This window comes from Stegodyphus dumicola, chromosome 1, assembly GCF_044657685.1.
Source record: "Stegodyphus dumicola isolate Sdum_Otavi_A_Nest chromosome 1, ASM4465768v1".
NCBI lineage: Eukaryota > Metazoa > Arthropoda > Arachnida > Araneae > Eresidae > Stegodyphus > Stegodyphus dumicola.
The window spans coordinates 184,565,613-184,585,600 of record NC_140768.1 but is presented as its reverse complement, the minus strand read 5'-3'; the positions used below and the strand labels follow the sequence as shown (position 1 = coordinate 184,585,600).

General features: G+C 31.7%; 1 protein-coding gene across 2 annotated transcripts in view; it reads right to left on the bottom strand.

Moving 5' to 3' along the window:
* LOC118181964 (uncharacterized) overlaps nt 1–19,988 on the bottom strand; it is a 270,816-nt gene that overhangs the window by 132,671 nt on the left and 118,157 nt on the right. For both annotated transcript variants that reach the window (XM_085823611.1, XM_085823604.1), the window contains exons 10-15: nt 18,284–18,400; nt 18,023–18,076; nt 12,833–12,895; nt 10,853–10,951; nt 7,683–7,736; nt 2,893–2,989 (exon numbers count right to left, since the gene is read on the bottom strand). In XM_085823611.1, the coding sequence (XP_085679737.1) occupies nt 2,893–2,989; nt 7,683–7,736; nt 10,853–10,951; nt 12,833–12,895; nt 18,023–18,076; nt 18,284–18,400 (484 nt within the window). The remainder of the gene's footprint in view (nt 1–2,892; nt 2,990–7,682; nt 7,737–10,852; nt 10,952–12,832; nt 12,896–18,022; nt 18,077–18,283; nt 18,401–19,988) is intronic.

The following is a 19,988-nucleotide window of genomic DNA, read 5'->3' as shown; positions in this document are numbered from 1 at the left end:
GTTTTAATCATAATTCTACTAAACATAGCTAATTAAGTACAAAATCCGTAACAATATTATTTTAATGTACAGATCAAAATTACTCATATAATTCTCTCTTTTTTGCAATGGAAATAAACAGGATCAAACGATTATGTTGAGTGATTTCGATTTTCATATTAAATAATGTCCAAACTCCACAGAGAAAAAAAGCATATTTTAGAACTTTCTTTCTAATTAAAATGCAGCAAACCCTTTCGATAGCGACAACCTTCCCAAGATAATCATCTCTGAAAGTAACCAGTATTTCTGAAAAAAATTAATTAACATCTTTTACATCACCACCCTAAAATGACCGTATCCACAGAAGACCAAAATTACCTGAAATCGTAAGTGATTGTCTTAGACAGTTTTCGATTCCTGCAATGTATTTGCTATTCAGTGTTTTGTAGCTGCTATACGTTTATACATGATGTGTTGTACGACGATGTTTTCAAAGTGTTAATTTTGTCTCCACTTTTTTCCTACGACGATATTTTGCACTGCGATATTTTAGAAACGCAAAGTTTTCTGAGATTTATTCCTTCTATGATTATTTATTTCTACGACGATGTTTTCTCCTTGCGTTGTTTTCTTCGTGATTTTTTCGTCCGTGCTGCTTTCAGCGGACATCAATTGTTCCAAAATTTGAATGACAGGTTTAAAAATATCCTGCTTTCTTTTATTCTACGATATATATCCTTTAATTTCAATCCAATCAACCAAGAAAAAAAACTTTGATTCTAAGAAAATAAAATGAATAAAACGAAATGCTCAAATACATGTAATGAATACTTTTTTATTAATTGAATTTAATTTATTAATAGTAAGGAATGTCACAGAGCCCAATCCATTCTTCGAATGAATAATTATTGTTTGAGAACTTTAATGAAGTCTTACATATCAGTGGAAAGTATATATCAGTACTCTTACTTACAGAAAATAAATTCATAGCATTTAGGTAAACAGTTATCGACTTACAGAATCTGTGTTTTACAATGCTGCCACCGTTTATATTGACAAATTTCTAACGTGCCTGTCTTTCACTCGTCTGCAATTGTGAACATGTTTCTCTGACCATCAAACATTAAAAATAAATTACTGTTTATACTACTTATTCATATGAATGAGTAATTTATCAAAGAATCTTCCTCTTTTTCTGAAAATTGAATTCACCATCTTACTGAACTGTCTTCATTTCTTAAAAGTTGTCCTTTCTCCAAAGAGAACTAAGTAATGTAAATTGAATTCAATTTGACGTATCCACTTCTATCAATTAAGAAAATAAGGGGATCACACCCTTTTAGTTCGGCTCCGTATAATGAGAGGAACGAATTCGACAATGAAGCCTATTTTAGGGACTCGAATGGCTCGAACCCTTGCTGGCCTAAACCTGATCACGGATTATTCTATATTAGCTATATATGCTCTTCATACTATTAAGATCTCTGCAGTCCTTGTTCAGCAATGTAAATGTAATTGCAATTTCTCAATTACCTCCCGATGGGACATCTTTAAGGGCATTACGGGAGGCGTTGTATCTAGACAGTGGAGAACGAGGGATATATACTTGCTTATCATTAGTAGCCACCAGGTGTGCCCTACCTATCTCCCGATCACGGAAAGGCAGCCTTCCTCAGCATACATGGAAGAATATTCTAACGTGATGATCGTCTGCCGAGTCGAATACACTCAAACAGATACTAATTAGAGACGCGTTTCGTGATGCTTCTCCTGGAATCGACGCCTCTTGAATACAGATCTCAACAAACACGATAAGGGACACAAGGGGAGTAGATTAAAGGATATAAATTAAAATGAATGATTGATTTTTAAATATCACGCTTTGAAATATAAATACTCAATCAGTTAATCTAGTTTTCACCTTTTTCTCAGTTATCATTTCATCCAATTAATTTTGGAATACTGATCATAATTTCATAATAATTCGTTTTTTATTTCTCGCGAGTTTTGAAAAAATGTTGTGTAAGCTTTATGAAAAGTTGCAAGTGAACGAGAAAAGGACAGAATGCTTAATGAAACAATTTAATGCTTTACCCAATGCAATTTAATGAAATTTTGATTTTTCAGCTAGGAATATCTAGCTGAAAAATCAAAATTTCAAACTAGTGCAAAAACATTCGGTACTTAGCTTTATTTTTCACAAACACACACACACACACACACAAAAAAAAAAAAAAAAAAAAAAAAAAAAAAAAAAAAAAAAATACAATAAATAAATAAATAAATAAATAAATAAAATAAAATAACTGAACTGATAAATGATTTTTTTTGTTTTTTCATGTTTTTTTGTTTGTTTGTTTTTGCATGTTAAATTGATACATTTTTATTAATAGTCAGTTTCAGTATAATTATGTAAATCTCCATACTTTTTTATGCACATTTGAACGAAAGACTAACTGCATATTACTTCAGAAATCTACTATATTGTAATGTATCTAATGTAAATAACATGTCTAATGCACACATAAAGTGCATATTTGTTGTGCAATAATATGTTTAATGTGTAATAAATGCTAATAATGTTTAATGTGTTAATAATAATGTTTTCTGTGGAAAGACAGTACTGTGATAAAGACAGTAATAAAAGACAGTAGTAATAAAGGCATACTGTGTACACACACAAGTACAGCAGTACAAAGGATTGGACAATGATTCTGAAAAAGGGTGACAGTGACATGAAACTGCATAGCTGTGCAACGAAAATAAAATATTTTTATAACAAGGAGAATCTAAAAGAGCACCTCAAATAGAAAATGTGCTGCGATGTGATATAGTTTTGAAAACATTGTTATACGATTGATATACCTTATTTAGAGAGTTGTACGTTACTGGAAACATAAGGAATAATACCTGGAGTCCCTGGAAGACCTGTATCACCGGGTTCTCCTTGAAGTCCTCTAGGTCCTGGTATTGGTTTTCCGAATTCAACGATAGGTCCTCGAGGCCCCTAAACGAAAGAATTTATATGTTTAATGTAAGCATATAACATTTCTGTTATTATTATGATTAGTAATTAGCAATTAGACACAGTAATTTAGTTATGCTAAGAAATAATTCATAATTAAAATGACAATTAGTAATTATTAATCACACAATAATTAATTAATAAACAAATGATAACTTATAAAATGAAACATTATGTAATAAATTATTAAATAATATACAATAATAATTTATCAGCAATATTAAATAATTCATGAAAGTATTTAATAACGATAATTAATAAATAATAAGTAAAATGATAATTATCAAAAGCACTACAGTGGATTCCAGCGCACATAGATATTTATGGCAATCAGCAAGCCAACTACCTCGCCAAAGAAGCCTGAAATGGTACTCAACTTTCCAACAGCTTAACCCTTGCCGATCCAAATGCCATAACTAGCTGAAGACTCATCTCCCAAGAAGTTAAGAAAAAGATCAATTCCCGAGCTAAACTGCAACTGAATTATTTCATCTAATTTTTGCCAAAGTGAGAATAAAACACTTTAAAGGAATGAAAATATCCCCTGATGGTCAGCGAAGATATAATTGCTGCCCTCACTGTCCTGGTACACATCTTTGACTGTCCTGCCATATTGGTCAGGTTTTTCAGAATTGACTTTGTCCACCACAGTGAGAGCTCCTATATTCTTCGAGGATCGTCAACGTCGCTAGGGCTGTTTTAGATACTTTTGGCCCTAGCTGACCTTTCTGCACTAACTTTTGGACAAGATAACAATAACAGCAGTCCGTTGTGTAATCGTAACTCAATAATCATCCACACTGAGATGAATCTTTTGCTACATTTATGATGCAAAATTATTTTGAAATCTGAAGCCAACTTGATGAAATTTTCTATTAAATTCGGAATAATGCATCCTTTTATCATACATTTTGAACTGCTTTTAATAGAGTTTGTTTCATGCCAAACTTGCTTTATTTTATGCGAAGATATTTCCAGAAGTATACTATCTGGTTACCATTAAGTTTAAAAGAAATACTGTATGTGTAATTAAAGAGCTAAATTTCAAAAACTGTTCAATTACGACCGATTGAAGCTATGATTTTGCATATTTTTTTGCTACTACTATGTATCTGGAGAAGCATCATTTAGGCTAAGTTTACCTCTTATTTGAAAAAAGAACGTTCTGCTCTGAAGAGTTTGCTATGTTTAGAGTAAAGTATCATTTATAAGCTTTCAAAAGACAGTTAAAAAGACCTCTAAATGAGGAAGAAGTATAATCAAAGTTTTAGTTTAAGCGTAATGTGTTGTATTTTTAGTTGTAACATTTCTATGCTACTACTATACTACTGCTAAAATAAAAATTTAAAATTTTAGTTTTAACTTAAATGCGTATATTTTAGTTGCAACATTTCTATGCTATTACTGTACTACTGCTAAAATAAAAGATTCAAATTAAATTTTATCACTTTAAATATTAATTTTTTTAAATACTATCTGATAAAACTAAACTAACTAATGAAAGCTAATTTTAAAATGTTAAAGCAGTGGATTTGTTTTAAATAGTAAAAATACAAACTACTTAACATTTAACATCAAAATCTCAAATATTATATCTTTATTTCAAATGCTCATTTTGAGAAAATAATATTTTTTAAAAAAATTTTAATATAAATACAAATTTTAATTTTTTTAAAATAATCTTCAGGTGTCGACTGAGGTGCGGTTTGATCTTGAGCCTTAAGTAAAGGACTACGATCGAATTATCTTTTTGAAATATTGTCGCAATATACTGTCGCTTATTATATCGGATGTATACAAATTTCTGAGTGAGTCAACTCCATCATACGATATTTCTGAGTGCGTCAACGCACAGCATTCTGAAAAAAAGGTAGGATTAATTCTTTACTCTCAGCTTCATTGTCGCTGCTTAAACAGTGATGGAAAAGACTTCCAGAGAAACAATTTAAATAACGAAAACAAACGTCGACGTATAACCGAAGTTATGCGTCATATAAATGAAATATTTTATTGTGAACACGAATAAAAATTAACTGAGGTGCAGAAGAAGCGACGTATAAATGTAAAAGACACGTCAATAAAAAACATAAGCAGTGGTTTTTTATTTTATTATCAAAAAAATAAATATAAGCATAAGCAGTGCCATTTTGCACTATTTTATCACAATCGTATGCCTGCGAAAACGACATACGAGTACTTTACTTTTATTTTATTTGGCAAGAAATCTGGCCTCTTATTAGTAATGTTTAGCATGATGTCTAATGTTGTCTAGCGTGATTCTCCATTATAATTGTGGTTTTATTAAAAACATTTTCTTTTATTTCTATTATCATTTAGAAACATACTATTTCTTAAATTGCAGGCTTTTTAAAATATTCCAATAACTTTAAAAATTATGAGTCTATATTCTCCGTTATCTACTGATGGATTATTTTACGTATTTTTTAAACATGAAGTTTTAAATGAAGACTTATATTGAAATGAAAATATCACAAAATAGCTTTCTAAAATAAAAAACTAAATTTCGGAAGAGCAATTTCATGATTCGCAGCAGTTTAAAATATAAAAATATTATGAAAATATAAAACTGTATTTATTATAATCTATTACAATATTGATGCTTATAATCTATAAATACAAGAATAAAGTACGTAAAACTAAGTAGTTATAAAATGGCACTCCAGTCCAAATTATTTTTTCAGAAGCGATTACATAACATAAGACAATAACACATCTGAGAAATTAATTTTATAATTGACTTATAAACAGATATTTAAATAAAAGTTATTTTTGATTATTTTTGTTGTTATTCTATATGTTTATGAACTTTTTTATTTTCTACGAAAAGGAGTTCCACATTAATCAATAAATATATAGTGCCACAATAAACACACGATCACTTCACATAAATCTTTCATTGATATACTTCTGTCTTTATAATTAACAGAGGAGATTCTAGTTCTAATATTATGTAGTAATCCTGAGAAAGAAAATGCGAGAGAAGAAGACAAAACAATCAACAATAGAATAAATGCGAGAAAAATTGCTCAAATTCTTTTAATAATTTGGTATTCAAATAAATCTAAATTAAAAGATAAGCTACTTCCTACATTCTCTAATTTTACTTAAACAATTTTACATAAATTAACAGGTACAGTTTTTTCAATCATTCAATATTTACTGTCACAAGCTTAAAGATGCCATAAGGTAGCATTTAATCATTAATTCTTAAGCCGGAAATTGCCTTCAGTTTCACATTGTTTTCGAAATACATTACACTGTTTAAAAAAATTAATAAATTTTAATAATCATGCGAAACTGTTAATGAAAAAAATTAAACATAGAAAAGTATAAACATCTCTTTTAGCATCGCCTTCGCCCCTTCTTCAGAAAGCAAAATTAAAATTTGTACAAAACATAGAATACAGTGAGTTCTGCATTCAAATTCTGAAACGTCATTGAAACAAATTCAGCTTCAGTTATCATACAGGATGTCCCCGGAAACGTGCGACACCGTTACATGTATATTCGGCAGGTTAGACGAAATACAACGTCGTTAAAATGATTTCGATACATAGCTTCGTTCAGAAGATCTGTGACTCAAATCCAGTGGCATTACTTCCAATTACCAAATGAAAGAACACTCGTGACCAATTCTCAACCATGTTCTTTTTATGCAAATCGTCAGAATTGAAACCCATCTATGGTGCCAAAATCACTTGTATATGAGGGGTCCTTGAAAACTGCAGAGGACTTTTGTAGGCATTCACGTCAGCTTTAGATAACATTCGAACGAAGTCCATCTTTGAACGTCCTCAGGGGCAAAAACTCATATTAAGAGCCATAAGGCCCTCTTCAGAATCAAAACATTTCATTCTGAAGAAGGGTAACTTATGTCTAATCATCATCTAACTGATAGTGTTTATTCAATTTCCCAGTCAATCTAAAGCCACTATTTTGCCGAGTTTAAAATCTCGTTTTCTTTCATGCATAAACATATTTGCTACCTTCATGTGCAGTTTGGTGATATTCAAAACTGTAAAATTTTTTTTTGATATTACCGTCACGTACTTAACATTTGGAAACCACCGTGTATATACAAACACATATGTGTATATGCAAGATAAAAAATACGTAAAGCAAAATTATACATTAGCAATAGCACATTAGTTCTTCATTTTAATTACAGCATTTCCTCTCTCTGTTCCAAAAATAATCTAATAATTCAAATTGCTTAACGTAACCTTTTCTGGATAAAATTCTCAAAAAAATTTAAAAGTTCTTTACTTAAAGCAAATTATTAAAATCCAAATGCCTGATATAAAATTTTAATAAAACAGCGTTACATATATTAAATCTAATATAAAGAAATATTGCATGCTCAAATTTCAAAACAGAACCAATTATTGAGTAAGTTGTTTTGTCACTAAGGATCTCTTATGTGGTTTCAAATGATTTTGCGCTGCGAAGCAGATAGCATATACGAAAGACCTTGCAATTTGTATTTGCGCACTATAATCTGTTAAAAATGTATCAAAATATACACGGATTAAAATGGTCGCTATAATAAACATTAATAATACATCGCGGACCGAAAAAAATTATTTCATGTGGCCCTCGGCCCACCACTTGGTTATGACTCTTTCAATAATAAATAGAATTTTCAGATAAATACCTCTGGACCTTGAGGACCAGGTTGCCCTATTCTTCCTGGATCTCCAGGTAGGCCCTAAAATAAATAATAGAATGTAAGTAAAAACAAAACCTGATTTCAAATAAAAATAATTATATAAAATTTCAGTATACATTTTACATAATAACAAAGCCTGAATAAGGATAAGAAGATTTCAGTTATACGGAAAAATATTTCAAATATCATTACATATTATTTATTTTTAAAATGATATACAGCATTAGAAAAACATTGAATAAAAATGTTGCTATAGTCTTCTAAAATGATCAAATAAATAAAATTTTTTTTAAATATATTAAATTTATTATCTATTCATAGAAAATTGAATTTTATTTATGTAATCTTTTTAGTCAAGCGGGAAAAAACAAAATTAATGAAGTAAAAATTGTGAAAATCAAATGTACATGTTAGTAATTTTCTCAAGATCTGCTGCAAGTATCAAAAGACGACATGTTATACCTTTTTTATTTTAAATTGCAGTTTTGGATGGCATAGCAATACCTTCTATTCTATTAGCGCATAAGACAAAAGAAATCAAGTTTGAAATAAAGCTCATGCTTTCAAATGAATGAATTTAAATGCGCTTAGCGCCGCAAATGCCCTTAATAGCTTTTAAAATTGAATTTTAGAAATATATCCCCCAAAACTACCATTGGGCTAAAAGTATATGCAACAAACGCTAAATGAAAAAGTACGATTGTAAGAAAGCGAATTGGCTAACAAAATTAGAATAAAATGCAATCCTACTTTCACACCACAACGCCTTGAAAAGTGGCATGCCGGATCTATGCGTCAGTTTTCAAGCAGCGACAGTTCTGTGTAATTCGAGATAGCCAAAGCGGAAAGCGTTAGCCTAAGATACCATTTACACCATGAAATGCGTTGGAGGGTTATCGAGATGTTGCAAGCTGATGCAAGACAATCCGATGTTGCGAGAGAGCTGAATATACATCGTGGTGTCATCAGTAGGCTATGGAATAGTTACCAAATGGATCAAAACCCCTGTAGAAGACGTGGGTCTGAACGCCGGAGAATCACCACAACGGCAGACGATCGCTTTCTGTTGCTATGTGTAATACGCCGTAGATCACTAACATAATGATAACTGGTGTCGCATCTCTCTGCTGCTGCAGGATGGCTCATATCCCTTTAAACCGGGTCGCATCGTCTGCATGAAGGTGGGATGTACGTCCGACAACCCGTGGTTTATATCCCTTTGCCCCATCGCATGTCAGAGTGCAACTGAATTGGGACCCTGAATATCGCAGTTAAACACCGGAACAGCGGGGCCACGTATGTTTTACGAATGACTTTCGATTTAACATCCAGAACGATTCCCGAAGGGCAGAGATATCGCGATAGCCATGTACACGCTATTGGGCGCCAAACATTGTCGAAAGATTCTTTTACAGAGAAGGTCTTTTTTATCTGTATGGGCTGGGATAGCAAAGAGCGGCCGCACTGAGTTCTAAGTGATACCTGAAGGTTCCGTCACAGACGTCTGACATCGCGGCGAAATTCTACACCCGCTTGTGTGTCCTTTTATCGCTGCAATGGACGCCGATATGATATTTATGGACGATAATGCCCCCTCGGAATTACAGTGTGGCCATACCACATCAGCCGTGGCCTGCTAGATCACCGAACCTGAATCTCATATAGCATGCATGGGACATGCGACGACGGATAGTCTGCCGCCAGGCATCCCCCATGAGCATCGACATGTATTACTACAGGAATGGGCGCTACTGCCACGAGAAACGATCAAAGACACAACTGTCAGCTTACGTTGCCGTTGTTGAGCATGCATTTCAGCTACAGGGTAACATACCTATTATTAGCGCATGTTTCCGTTGAACATTCTTCCGAAAAATTTGGTCTTACGCCATGTAATGGTCGTAATACATGTCTGTTTATATGTCTTTGCTTTATTGTTTGCTGTGTGGTCTAGTAATGCCACACTAACCCGTTGGATCAGTTTCACGCATATCTACGAAACAGGTTTTCTTTAATTCTGTATTTTGCCTTTCTTACTTATTTTTTGAGCAAGAATGTACTTATCAGTTAACTTACTTTTACTTCCAAATATTCATAGATATATGTTTTAAGATAGAGTTTCAGATGAACAAAAAGATGCAAATTTTAATTAAAAATGCATATATATAGTAGTTTATAAGTTCTTTAATTTATGTTATAAAAAGTCTAGCGCATAATACAATCTGAGATGTTTAAGTGAACGAAATTGCTACGTTCGTGCTTTAAAATTATTTCGAACAGGGGCTAAAGGAGTTCAGCGACTTTGTCGAAACTTTTAGCCCATTCAAGAAAAAAATAAAAAAATTCATCTGCCGTGTAACTGTTAAACCATCAGAAATGACTGGTTTATGATACGACAGCAAATTATGGATAAAATGTATTTTCATATCTCATGAGTATTACTCTTTGGTAATGAATATAACTTCACAAAATGAGTATTACTTGAAGATTAATCCCATCCCCAGTTTACTAATAAACAAATGAAAAGGTTCAATGTAGAAAATACCACAAATAAGTATGGAAATTAAAAAACTGTCGCTGGCTGCAATTTCTTTGATGTTCAGTTAAATTTAAGGTCAGTAAACACAGTAAAGCTTTGTTGTACCCCATATAGAAATACTAGTGCTTAGTCTAGAGTGTGATAAGAATCATAACAGCAGGTCAAAATTATTGCTCACACTAATTCTCTCTTCAGGTTGGATTTCTTAAAAGAAATCGAAGTTTTCATTTATGGGAATTTTGTTAATTATTTATCTTCCACTGTGTCCCAACCGGAGATGCAGAAAACCTTGTGCCGAGACCCACCTATCTTTTCTCGACCAAAAATTATAAGTTGTTGCTGCGTTCGCTAATAGCAGCAAGATGGTATGAGCTTCAAATGCAAACAACGACAATGTTTAAATTTTTTGCTTGGTTATGCTAATTTTAGCATTGAGCTTTTTGATATGTTTATGGTTAACTCTGTGCCACTGAAATAAAGTTATTAATACTCTTTATATTAATGCACATAATTAATTACCTATGTAACGACACGAAAGAAGTTCTTAATATTTATGAATTCGAAGGAACAATTTCTATTGCATTTTACTTTTATTTAAAATCGAAAAAAATCTCACCTTTGCTCCAGGTCTTCCATCAACACCTGTAAGCCCTGGATTTCCTTTTTGTCCTTTTTCTCCGGGTGAACCTGGATATCCTGTCCTACCCCTTTTACCCTATAAATGAAGAATATCTGTCACAGTTCAGTACCAAACACAAGGAATGAGAAATTTTGAGCAAGAAATGGCTATTATTTATTTGAAAAAGAGTAAGCCTTATTATGTCCAGCATCACAAATATTAATCGTTAGCATCCAGGACACTGGTTAGGCCTTCAGATAAGTAGTCCCCACAGAGCCCATACAAGATCAGTGCTTGACTTACCAGACAAGCACTGGTCTTGTATATAACTAATATATATATATATATATTACTTATATACAAGTCTCTATATATTTTTTATTATATATATATATATATATATATATATATTAGTGATATATGTCTTGTATATAGCTAATATATACTTGCATTATAACTAAGATAGGTTAGACTAATTTATTCTTAATAATAAAGAATAAATTAATAATAAAATTTTCTTTATTTCTTAATGATGAAACATTTTAAGAATGCAATAAGTATACAAATTGCAATTGACGCAGTCTTTACAAATTAAAGTTAGACGACAAGACCAGTGTCTATCACGTATCTTACAAGTTTTGCTTTAAGCCGAAACAAAATAAGATATTTTTTTCAATACTTAGAAGAAAGGATCGATCACATTTATTCTCAAATTGATATCTTAGCTGAGCAGTCATAGATAAGGCTCTAATGCATTTATCAAAAACGATGGTCAAAAATAAACCATTACGTCAAATTAATCGTTATCATGATCCTGTTATGACGTTTCTAAATGTCTGTTACGATGTCTGAAGTGGTAGCACAGAGAGAATATGTAAATTATAAACAAATGAAGTCATTTTGAAACGTTTCTATAAATTCAACATGATGATAAAACGCATTAAATTTCGTAAACGCTTCGGGAAAATGCAAAATATCTCATATGTAGTGAACTTAGATCTACTATAGTACAAATTATTCTTAAGAATAGTTTTTTCCCACGAAAAATGCTAGGGCATATTCTCATATATGTGATTAAAGAAAATTATAAAAAATTAATGACGACATCTGAAGCTTAGAAAATAGTTTTTGTTTAAAATGTGTTTTGATTATGAAATTTTTTCTTATATATCAGAAAGAAATTTATTTTCTCTAAGAAGAATAGAATTTTTACCTTAAACATATTACGTTTCTGCATAGCTCACTTTACGAAACCTTGTAAATACAAACTCAATCTTTAATAACAATGTTTTCGAAAAAAATTGAAATTTTCTAATTTTTTTCGATAAATATAAACCAATCATCTAGTAATGTAGCGTTGTCAAGAAAATGCTATCTCATAAGTCGAATTAATAAACTATACTTAATTTTATGAACTACGCGTTATGAATTACTCATTATTACGAATGAATTATTTTGTAAAGCGTCGCATTTTTGCACAAAGTTTCTCTAAAATATTTAAAATCTATTACTATAGCATGTCTTCATACGTTTTATATAACTAATATAAGTTAGACTGATTTATTATTAACAATAAAGAATAAATTAATAATAAATTTTTATTATTTCCTAATGATGAAACATTCTTAAAATGCAATAAATAATTAGAATACAAATTGCAATTGACACAGTCTTTACAAATTAAAGTTACCAAAAATGGCGCTCAGAAATTTGCAGTTTTAACTAATAATACTAGTAAATACAACTCAACACGTATCACTGTTACAGAATATATCTCCTATAAAAATTTCTTCGTTTTTTTTAAATTTGTAGTTAAATTGTCCATTAAAAGATAAATTCGTATCTTTCGTACACGTATATTAAAACATAGTAATAAATTTATTTAGCAAAAGTGCTAATTGCTTATAAATATTATAATTGCGACACAAGTTATATAATGGCATTATATTGCGAATTCTGCATTAACGTAGAACATACCCTTGGTCCCGTATTTCCTCTTTCACCTTTATCACCATCAGGACCTTTCTGACCTTTTTGACCCTAAGAAATATAAATAAATAAATAAATATTAGCTCTAGATTAATATCATCAAAAACTAAAGGGTTCACTTTAATAATTTTCTTATACACACGTTAATAAGTTAACGGAAGCCTTATCAAAATATTTTGGTGATTCGATTATCATACTTATATACTGTGCCTTCTTATTCGTGTCTTAAATTTAATCGTTAAAGTTGGAATGATGTAAAAATGAACTAAATTGTTTGGGCTGTTTTTTTATCCGGTTTTTTAAACTTGGTTACTCTATTTAATTCGATTAAATTTTAAAACTCAATTTTTATTTCCTTCAATCGGGCCGATATTCCTGAAATGTTACTCAGAAATGTATTTGCGATGCCAATATAATATTTTACATGAAAACTTTCAAAATTCGATATGGATACTTTTTAAATTACTGCTGAAGTTTTCTCATAAATCGCTGTTTAATGGTCAGAATAATTAGCCCAGAAGTTTTTATCTTCACGCTATTGAACAAGGAGAAAGATATAAATTTAGGCAAAGATTAAACCACGTATTTGCTGGTAAACCATGGGCCTGTACCTGTCCACCCTCGAAATCAATAGAGCTTCAATTAGATTTAATTGAAACTCTATCGATTTCGCCGGCGGACAGGTAAAGGAGGAGCAAACAAATTCTGCGAAGAAGATAGTCCAATTGTCAAATGAATACGTTTGAAAGGCCAAAGTTTAAGCTAAGCTGGAATGATGCCGCCTGGGCACTTGATGTGAGATAGAGTGAAATGTAATTCTCCAAGGGAGGAAGCAGGAGGGACGTAGGCAAAAGGGGGAGACCATTGTCTCATGAACCAATACATGAACGAAAGTCATTAGAGATTGCACGCTTCCTGGGTACAAAATAAACGTGAAAATCAAATAGAAATAGGAAATAAATCAGTGCAGGGTCTCCCCAGTGATCATAAATATATATATACTACTTACAGAGACACTGAAATATAGCAAACCGATACTAGTACATATGATGCAGCGGTAAATTTAAAATAAATAATTAAAATATGAAAAAAATTGCGCATGAGCTATAAAGATTCACTCCTATTACAGATGAAAGAGTATAAAATAAAATATGTCTAAAAATGTTTTTTAAATAACAAGGTTTTATTTCAGTTCACGAAAATAGAAAAATATCGAAATCTGAGTCTTGAACAGTTTTAAAAAATTTAATCATTTTATTTTAAAGGCTAATAATAATGAGATAAAAAGTATAGACTTGGAGTTATGTAGTAAACGGAATTCGTCCTTGAATCATGACGCAAAAAATTCAGTTGGATAAGTAACCGAGATATCTGAGGCCTTAGAAATAGGGATATGATAATCTAAATTAAATAACTTGTTACCCAATTGACGTCTTAAAAAAGATAATGCATAAAAATAGCTAAGAAATTGGGAAACTGATGGCTGTGATCATATTCAATTCATTATTCTGCATTGAAAATGAAAGATATTTAAGCAAAAAAATGTTGCTCGTCCTAGCGATAAATGTTTACCAAATGGATAAATAGAACTCGTTATTGAATTTGCAGTAAATATTAATTACATATATTTCTTATGCACTTAGGACTGGATTATTTAAATTACGGCAAAGGCAGGCGCAAGAGCTATCTTCTATGGATAGGAATGCCTTCTTGGAAGTCTTTAATAAGGGACTTAAGTCTTTTTAATGCTTGTATTCGCAATACACGTCTGTTGTTAATAGAGATATGGAACATTTTTCGACTCGGCAGAGCAAGGATCGGCAACACGGTGCCCAGAAGAAAATTTAATTGATTTTCCGTTCCAATACCTTAATTCTAAATTTTAGATATTTGGACAAGAAACACTCGTAATTGTAATGCATAATTTTAGTTCAAATTCTTATTTTATCTTTGCCATTTTAAAAAATTGTATGAATATTAGCTTTTAAACTTTTAACAAAAATTGAATCTGAGCAGATGAGTAAAGATGATCAACGACAGCTAAATCAATTTCCGACTAATAGAGACATGATCACACATACATTGAATCAAAAGGTGTATAAACAAAGTAATGAGGCTTATGTTTTACTAGCAACTTCGCTGCCAGCCTTCGTCTGGCTTTTAAATGTACCGAAAAAATGGTTGAAGGGAACACCAAACGTTTAATTTAAAAACTGCGTAGAATTTTACTCTGCAGAACAACTTCATAAAAAACGTTATTACGTATATCAAAATTGCAATGAAATAAGCAATATCCCTTAATACAAATATTAATTATCCTAATAATATATTAATCAACTTCCCTTTGTAAAATCTTAAGAACTCAAATAGTATAAAGGAGGTCAAGAATCTTCTTTCCTAAAAAAATCACTCAAAACTTTTCAATATCTTAAAAACAGTGAAATGAGCGATAAATAACATAAAAGAATACAAAAAAAAAAAAAAAAAAAAAATCAGAAAAGCAAAGTATAATTAATAATATTTTATCTTATATTTTCAAGAGAAAAAAATTACAAAGAAATAAGCTATATCCCTTAATACAAATATTAATTATCCTAATAAAAAAATTAACCAACTTTCCGTTGAAGAAAAAAAATCATGCAAAGCTTTTCAATATCTTACAAACAGTGAAATAAGCAAAAAATAACATGAAAGCAACTCAAAAAACATAAAATTCCGCGCAGAATTTTACTCTGCAGAACAACTTTATCAAAACAAAATCAATAAAAATGTATTATATATATATATAAATGACAATAAACTATGTCAAGCTCTTAAAAACAGTGACATAAGAAATACGATGAAAAATTGTTGCCAAATCCAGATTTCTAAAAGAATGAAACTATTCAAAATGATGCGATTTCATCAAAAATCTATCAACAACAATAAGACAAGAAAATTGTTGCCAAAATCACATTTTTAAAGATGTGAGAAGTGTACTCAGAAGCTTCATTTTAAAAAAATCTTTTAAAAATACAAAATATTATCATTTTTCCAAAATTCTTTTTGTAAAAGCAGTCTCAAGGATGAAAGTTTAACGTGTCCAAAAATCAAAGAAAAATAAGCTATACATTTTTTAAAATAAACTTTTTTAGAAAAAATCCCGTTGAAAAGGTGTTAAGTTCCCTTTGTTAAATAAATTCGCATTTAATCGATTTAGTGAAACACGAAATTAATTTAAGTTCGTAAAATAGCTAAGTACCTACGTTTCACGACGATGTGAAAATGGAGTGTGTAGAGTAAAATCTCGCTTTCATATAGCCCATTATGTCTCAAAATGACGCGATTTCGTCACAAAACCTAAAATAAAAAAAAATTCTAAATGTACCAAATTTCGTAGCCGTGGGTCTATTAGCTTACGCGCAGCGCGAACGAAAGGCACACACAAACACACACACAGACTCTTCTTTTATTATATGTAGAGATAATGTTTTATTTAGATTAAATTAAATTCTCACGCTATTTCAACGTAATTACTTGGAGAAGCCCCACAGAGTTGGAGACGTCTTTTCATAGCGGTGCTGGAACTCATATATTAGAATTGCCTCAGTTGCTCGTTTACGGTCGTTTTAGTATGTTTTATTGTCCCAAAATGCCGTCCTTTGAGGTAGGTTTCTAATATTAGAAACAGAAAACGTCGCATGGACTCAAGTCACAATATGAAAAGTGGACAGTGTAGCCACAAGGATATTTTTGCGTGCCAAAAGATCACTAACTGAAATTGCAGTATGACATGTCGCATTGTCGGGTGCAGCACTCAGTTGGACTTGATTCTCCGCCTCACACTCATGACACTCTTTCGGAGTCTTTCAAGAACCGTTTGGCCTAGAGGCACAACTGTTTTAGATGACTAGCAATTCAGCATGCTTTTGATCTTTGATTTGCTCATTCTTGTTTATTTTGGTCTTTGCGAATTTGAAGTGTGCCATTCCTGGTTCTGAAACTTCGTTTCTGGGTCGTACTCAAACATCCAAGACTCAGCACCAGTAATGACATGTTCCAGAGAATGAGGATCAGTTTCAGTCCGCTCCAAAAAATCAAGGCACTTGTCCCTCCTATTGTTCTTTTGTTCCTCCGAAAGGTCATTCGGAATTCAACTTTCGCATAGATTTTCCTCATCCGCAATTCATTCATTAAAGTCTGCTAATGGTGGCGTGATTCAAATCTTCTCCGATCTTTCTGATTGCCAAGCGTTTATTCAGATTCTGGCAAAATGTTCTTTAATTGCTGGAGGCCTTTCCCTCTGAAGTTTGTCTTCAATTCATTCCCTTCCTCCTAAAAACACCTTACCACCTGAACCCTTGGCAAAACATTGTCTCTATTGGCAATGCTCATGTTTCAGCAAAAGTTCTTATGCAAAATTTGAGAGCCCAACGCTGATCAAAATTGGCATCACTCAATTTCAGAACGCACTAGAAAAAATCAGTTTACGAAAAATAAATCTTGATAACTACGTGACTCTACGCTTTAATACTCATACTGCTGTGCATCGGATGTTGTCTCACCGTTCCCATCGAACTGGAAGTCCACAGTGTTGCCTACACTATGGAATTATAGTTACGAACGATACGCTTAGAGTGTCATTACTTTATTTACACATCTCGAATTTTCTGTTCCAATTATCCATTATACTCTGTTCAAACACGGCATGGAATTCAGGAGGAATCGACGCCTCTTTATTTAACAAACAATAAGTATTCGACCAGCTCCTGGTTTGAGCTCCGTAAAAGGCTTTTGTCAATTTCTGCTGTTTTGTAAGGCGCTCCGATTATTGGGAGCTTTGTTTAGCACACTATGGGAATAAATTTACCGCAGGAATTTGAGACTCCTTTTATGAAGTTTCCTTATTGTGAGATTGAAACTAACTTTGTAAGTACATGTCTGAGATCAGTATTTAAAAAAATAAAGTCTGTAGTTATCTTATACAAACAACCTCTCTGAGCAACTGCACTATGTTTTCAGAGATTTAACATTTCTCTGCGAATAGCTCTGTTTGTTTAGTACCTTTCACAGTGATAATTTACGTATGTTATTTTAATAAATAATCACAATTATCATGAACTATCCATATAATCAAATTCTGTTACCTTTTCAGTGTACTATGCACGCAAAAATAAAATAATAAGGAATTTATCTTACCTCACTGCCTGGTCTTCCATCAAACCCTCTCGGGCCTTCAGCTCCTTTTTCGCCCTAATAAAATTTTAAAAAGTGTCAGAAAATAAAAATCGTCGATCAAAGTTAATTATTTATCTGATACACTATTAAGACGACATTCAATTCTAAAATGCAGCCCATTTTTAATGGCTTCTGATGGGGAAAATATGCATCTTATAATGGAAGAAACACGGAAAACTACTAAGCAAAGAACTCATCTAGAAGACAGCCAGAGTGTCATACCTTCTCTCCGGGTCGGCCGGGAGGTCCTGGAATTGGTTCAATGGTTTCTTCATCTGGCCTTCTTGACTCGGGCTCCCTACCAGGTCTCCCGACATCACCAATAGGGCCCGGTTCACCCTAAAATCATAAATGTTAAAAGAAATACTAACTATTTACAAAAGAAATATGAGCATTCTCAAGTGTGACTATGAATATTTAACTGTGACACTTATTCTTATTATCATCTTGATAACAGTAAAATTATTATCATTATTTTAATAACTATAAATAACAAAATGCAGGTATTATTTAGTTGAAAACATTATGTTATTTAAATTCACAAACATAACTCAATGTGTTGAAACAATCTTAGAATATATACATTAATACTTTTGCATCTGACGTATAATAAGAATAATGTTATTACGGTAAGTAAATTAAACCAGGTAAAAAGTATGACAGTAATAACAGACTGTAAGATAATACATAAAATGCTTTAAATTAATATTAATATGAATAAGCGATTTTCGGAGGTTTTTGTTATAATTTAAATCTTACAAGTGTATTGACCGGATGCAAGAATACTAATTTCACTATTTTATTTTACAGCATGATTAGTATTCAACTTCCTGTTTTAATCGAAATAATATTTGTTAAACCTTAAATTCTTCAGAAAATGAGACAAACCTCAAACTTTTCTGAATGTTGTTAAAAAATCAGTATAAATAAAATTTAGTTCTGCTGTGATTAATAACAAACCAATAAATTCTTTAAGCTTCTTTAAGTTAAGAACATGGACCCTGAATTTGAGGAAGAAATTAAATCAGTGAGATTGTAGGGTTTATATTTATTTTAACTAACATTTATTTTAAGTTTAAACTATCTTTCTGTCAAGCCTTACTTTCCCCTGTAATTGCCAATGCCAGATTATGTAAATTTTCGTAGAACGCGCAAAGTATTCAAATTGTCAGCGGAAGTAATTTGAGTTAAATAGAAGGGAAACGAGTTCGAAAGCGTGCTTTCTTGCTTCACGAGCGTGGAGGTGGCTAGGTAGAATTTGAAGAACCACGCGTTTCGGCCTGTGTGCTTGCCTCGGCAGATAGTTGAATCTTTCAACTTAATATTCAGAAGTTAGCTGAAATATCAGCGGTATCTTAGAACGCGGTTAGGTTAGTTACGTTTAGAGAGCCTCGTAGGTAGTAACTTGTTATTATTCATTTTTAGTTTCTTATTTTTATTTTACCGCCGGGTCGGCGTAGTTTGTGAGCGTCAAGAGAACGCATCTGTAATTTCTAAAGTTGAATAAAAAGGGATTTAAACTCTTCTCAAGACTTTGTGTACTTTCCAGTTCATAGCAGTCACCACTATTGTTGCGTGCAGGTTGGGGCCGCGCAACATTACAAGATAATGGATGAAATAAATGTACAATGAAACTTCTCGCTGCGAGTATCTCTCTATGAAGATCATCTCAAAAAGTGACAAGTATTAAGAACGTGATCTCTGAAATAACCATTTCCACAAGAGATCAAAATTATCTGGAATCTTAGAGATATCTTAGAAAGAGTTTAGAAGTTTAGTGTAATTTTATAACAACCGTGTTTAGTGCCCTAGAATAAGTAATGTTAGGGTACCTGCTTCACAAAATAAAACACAAGCAGATTAACTTCCGAAAGACAAAAATTGACGCAGCTTTGATATAAAAATCTGCCATTTTAGATGTTATTTT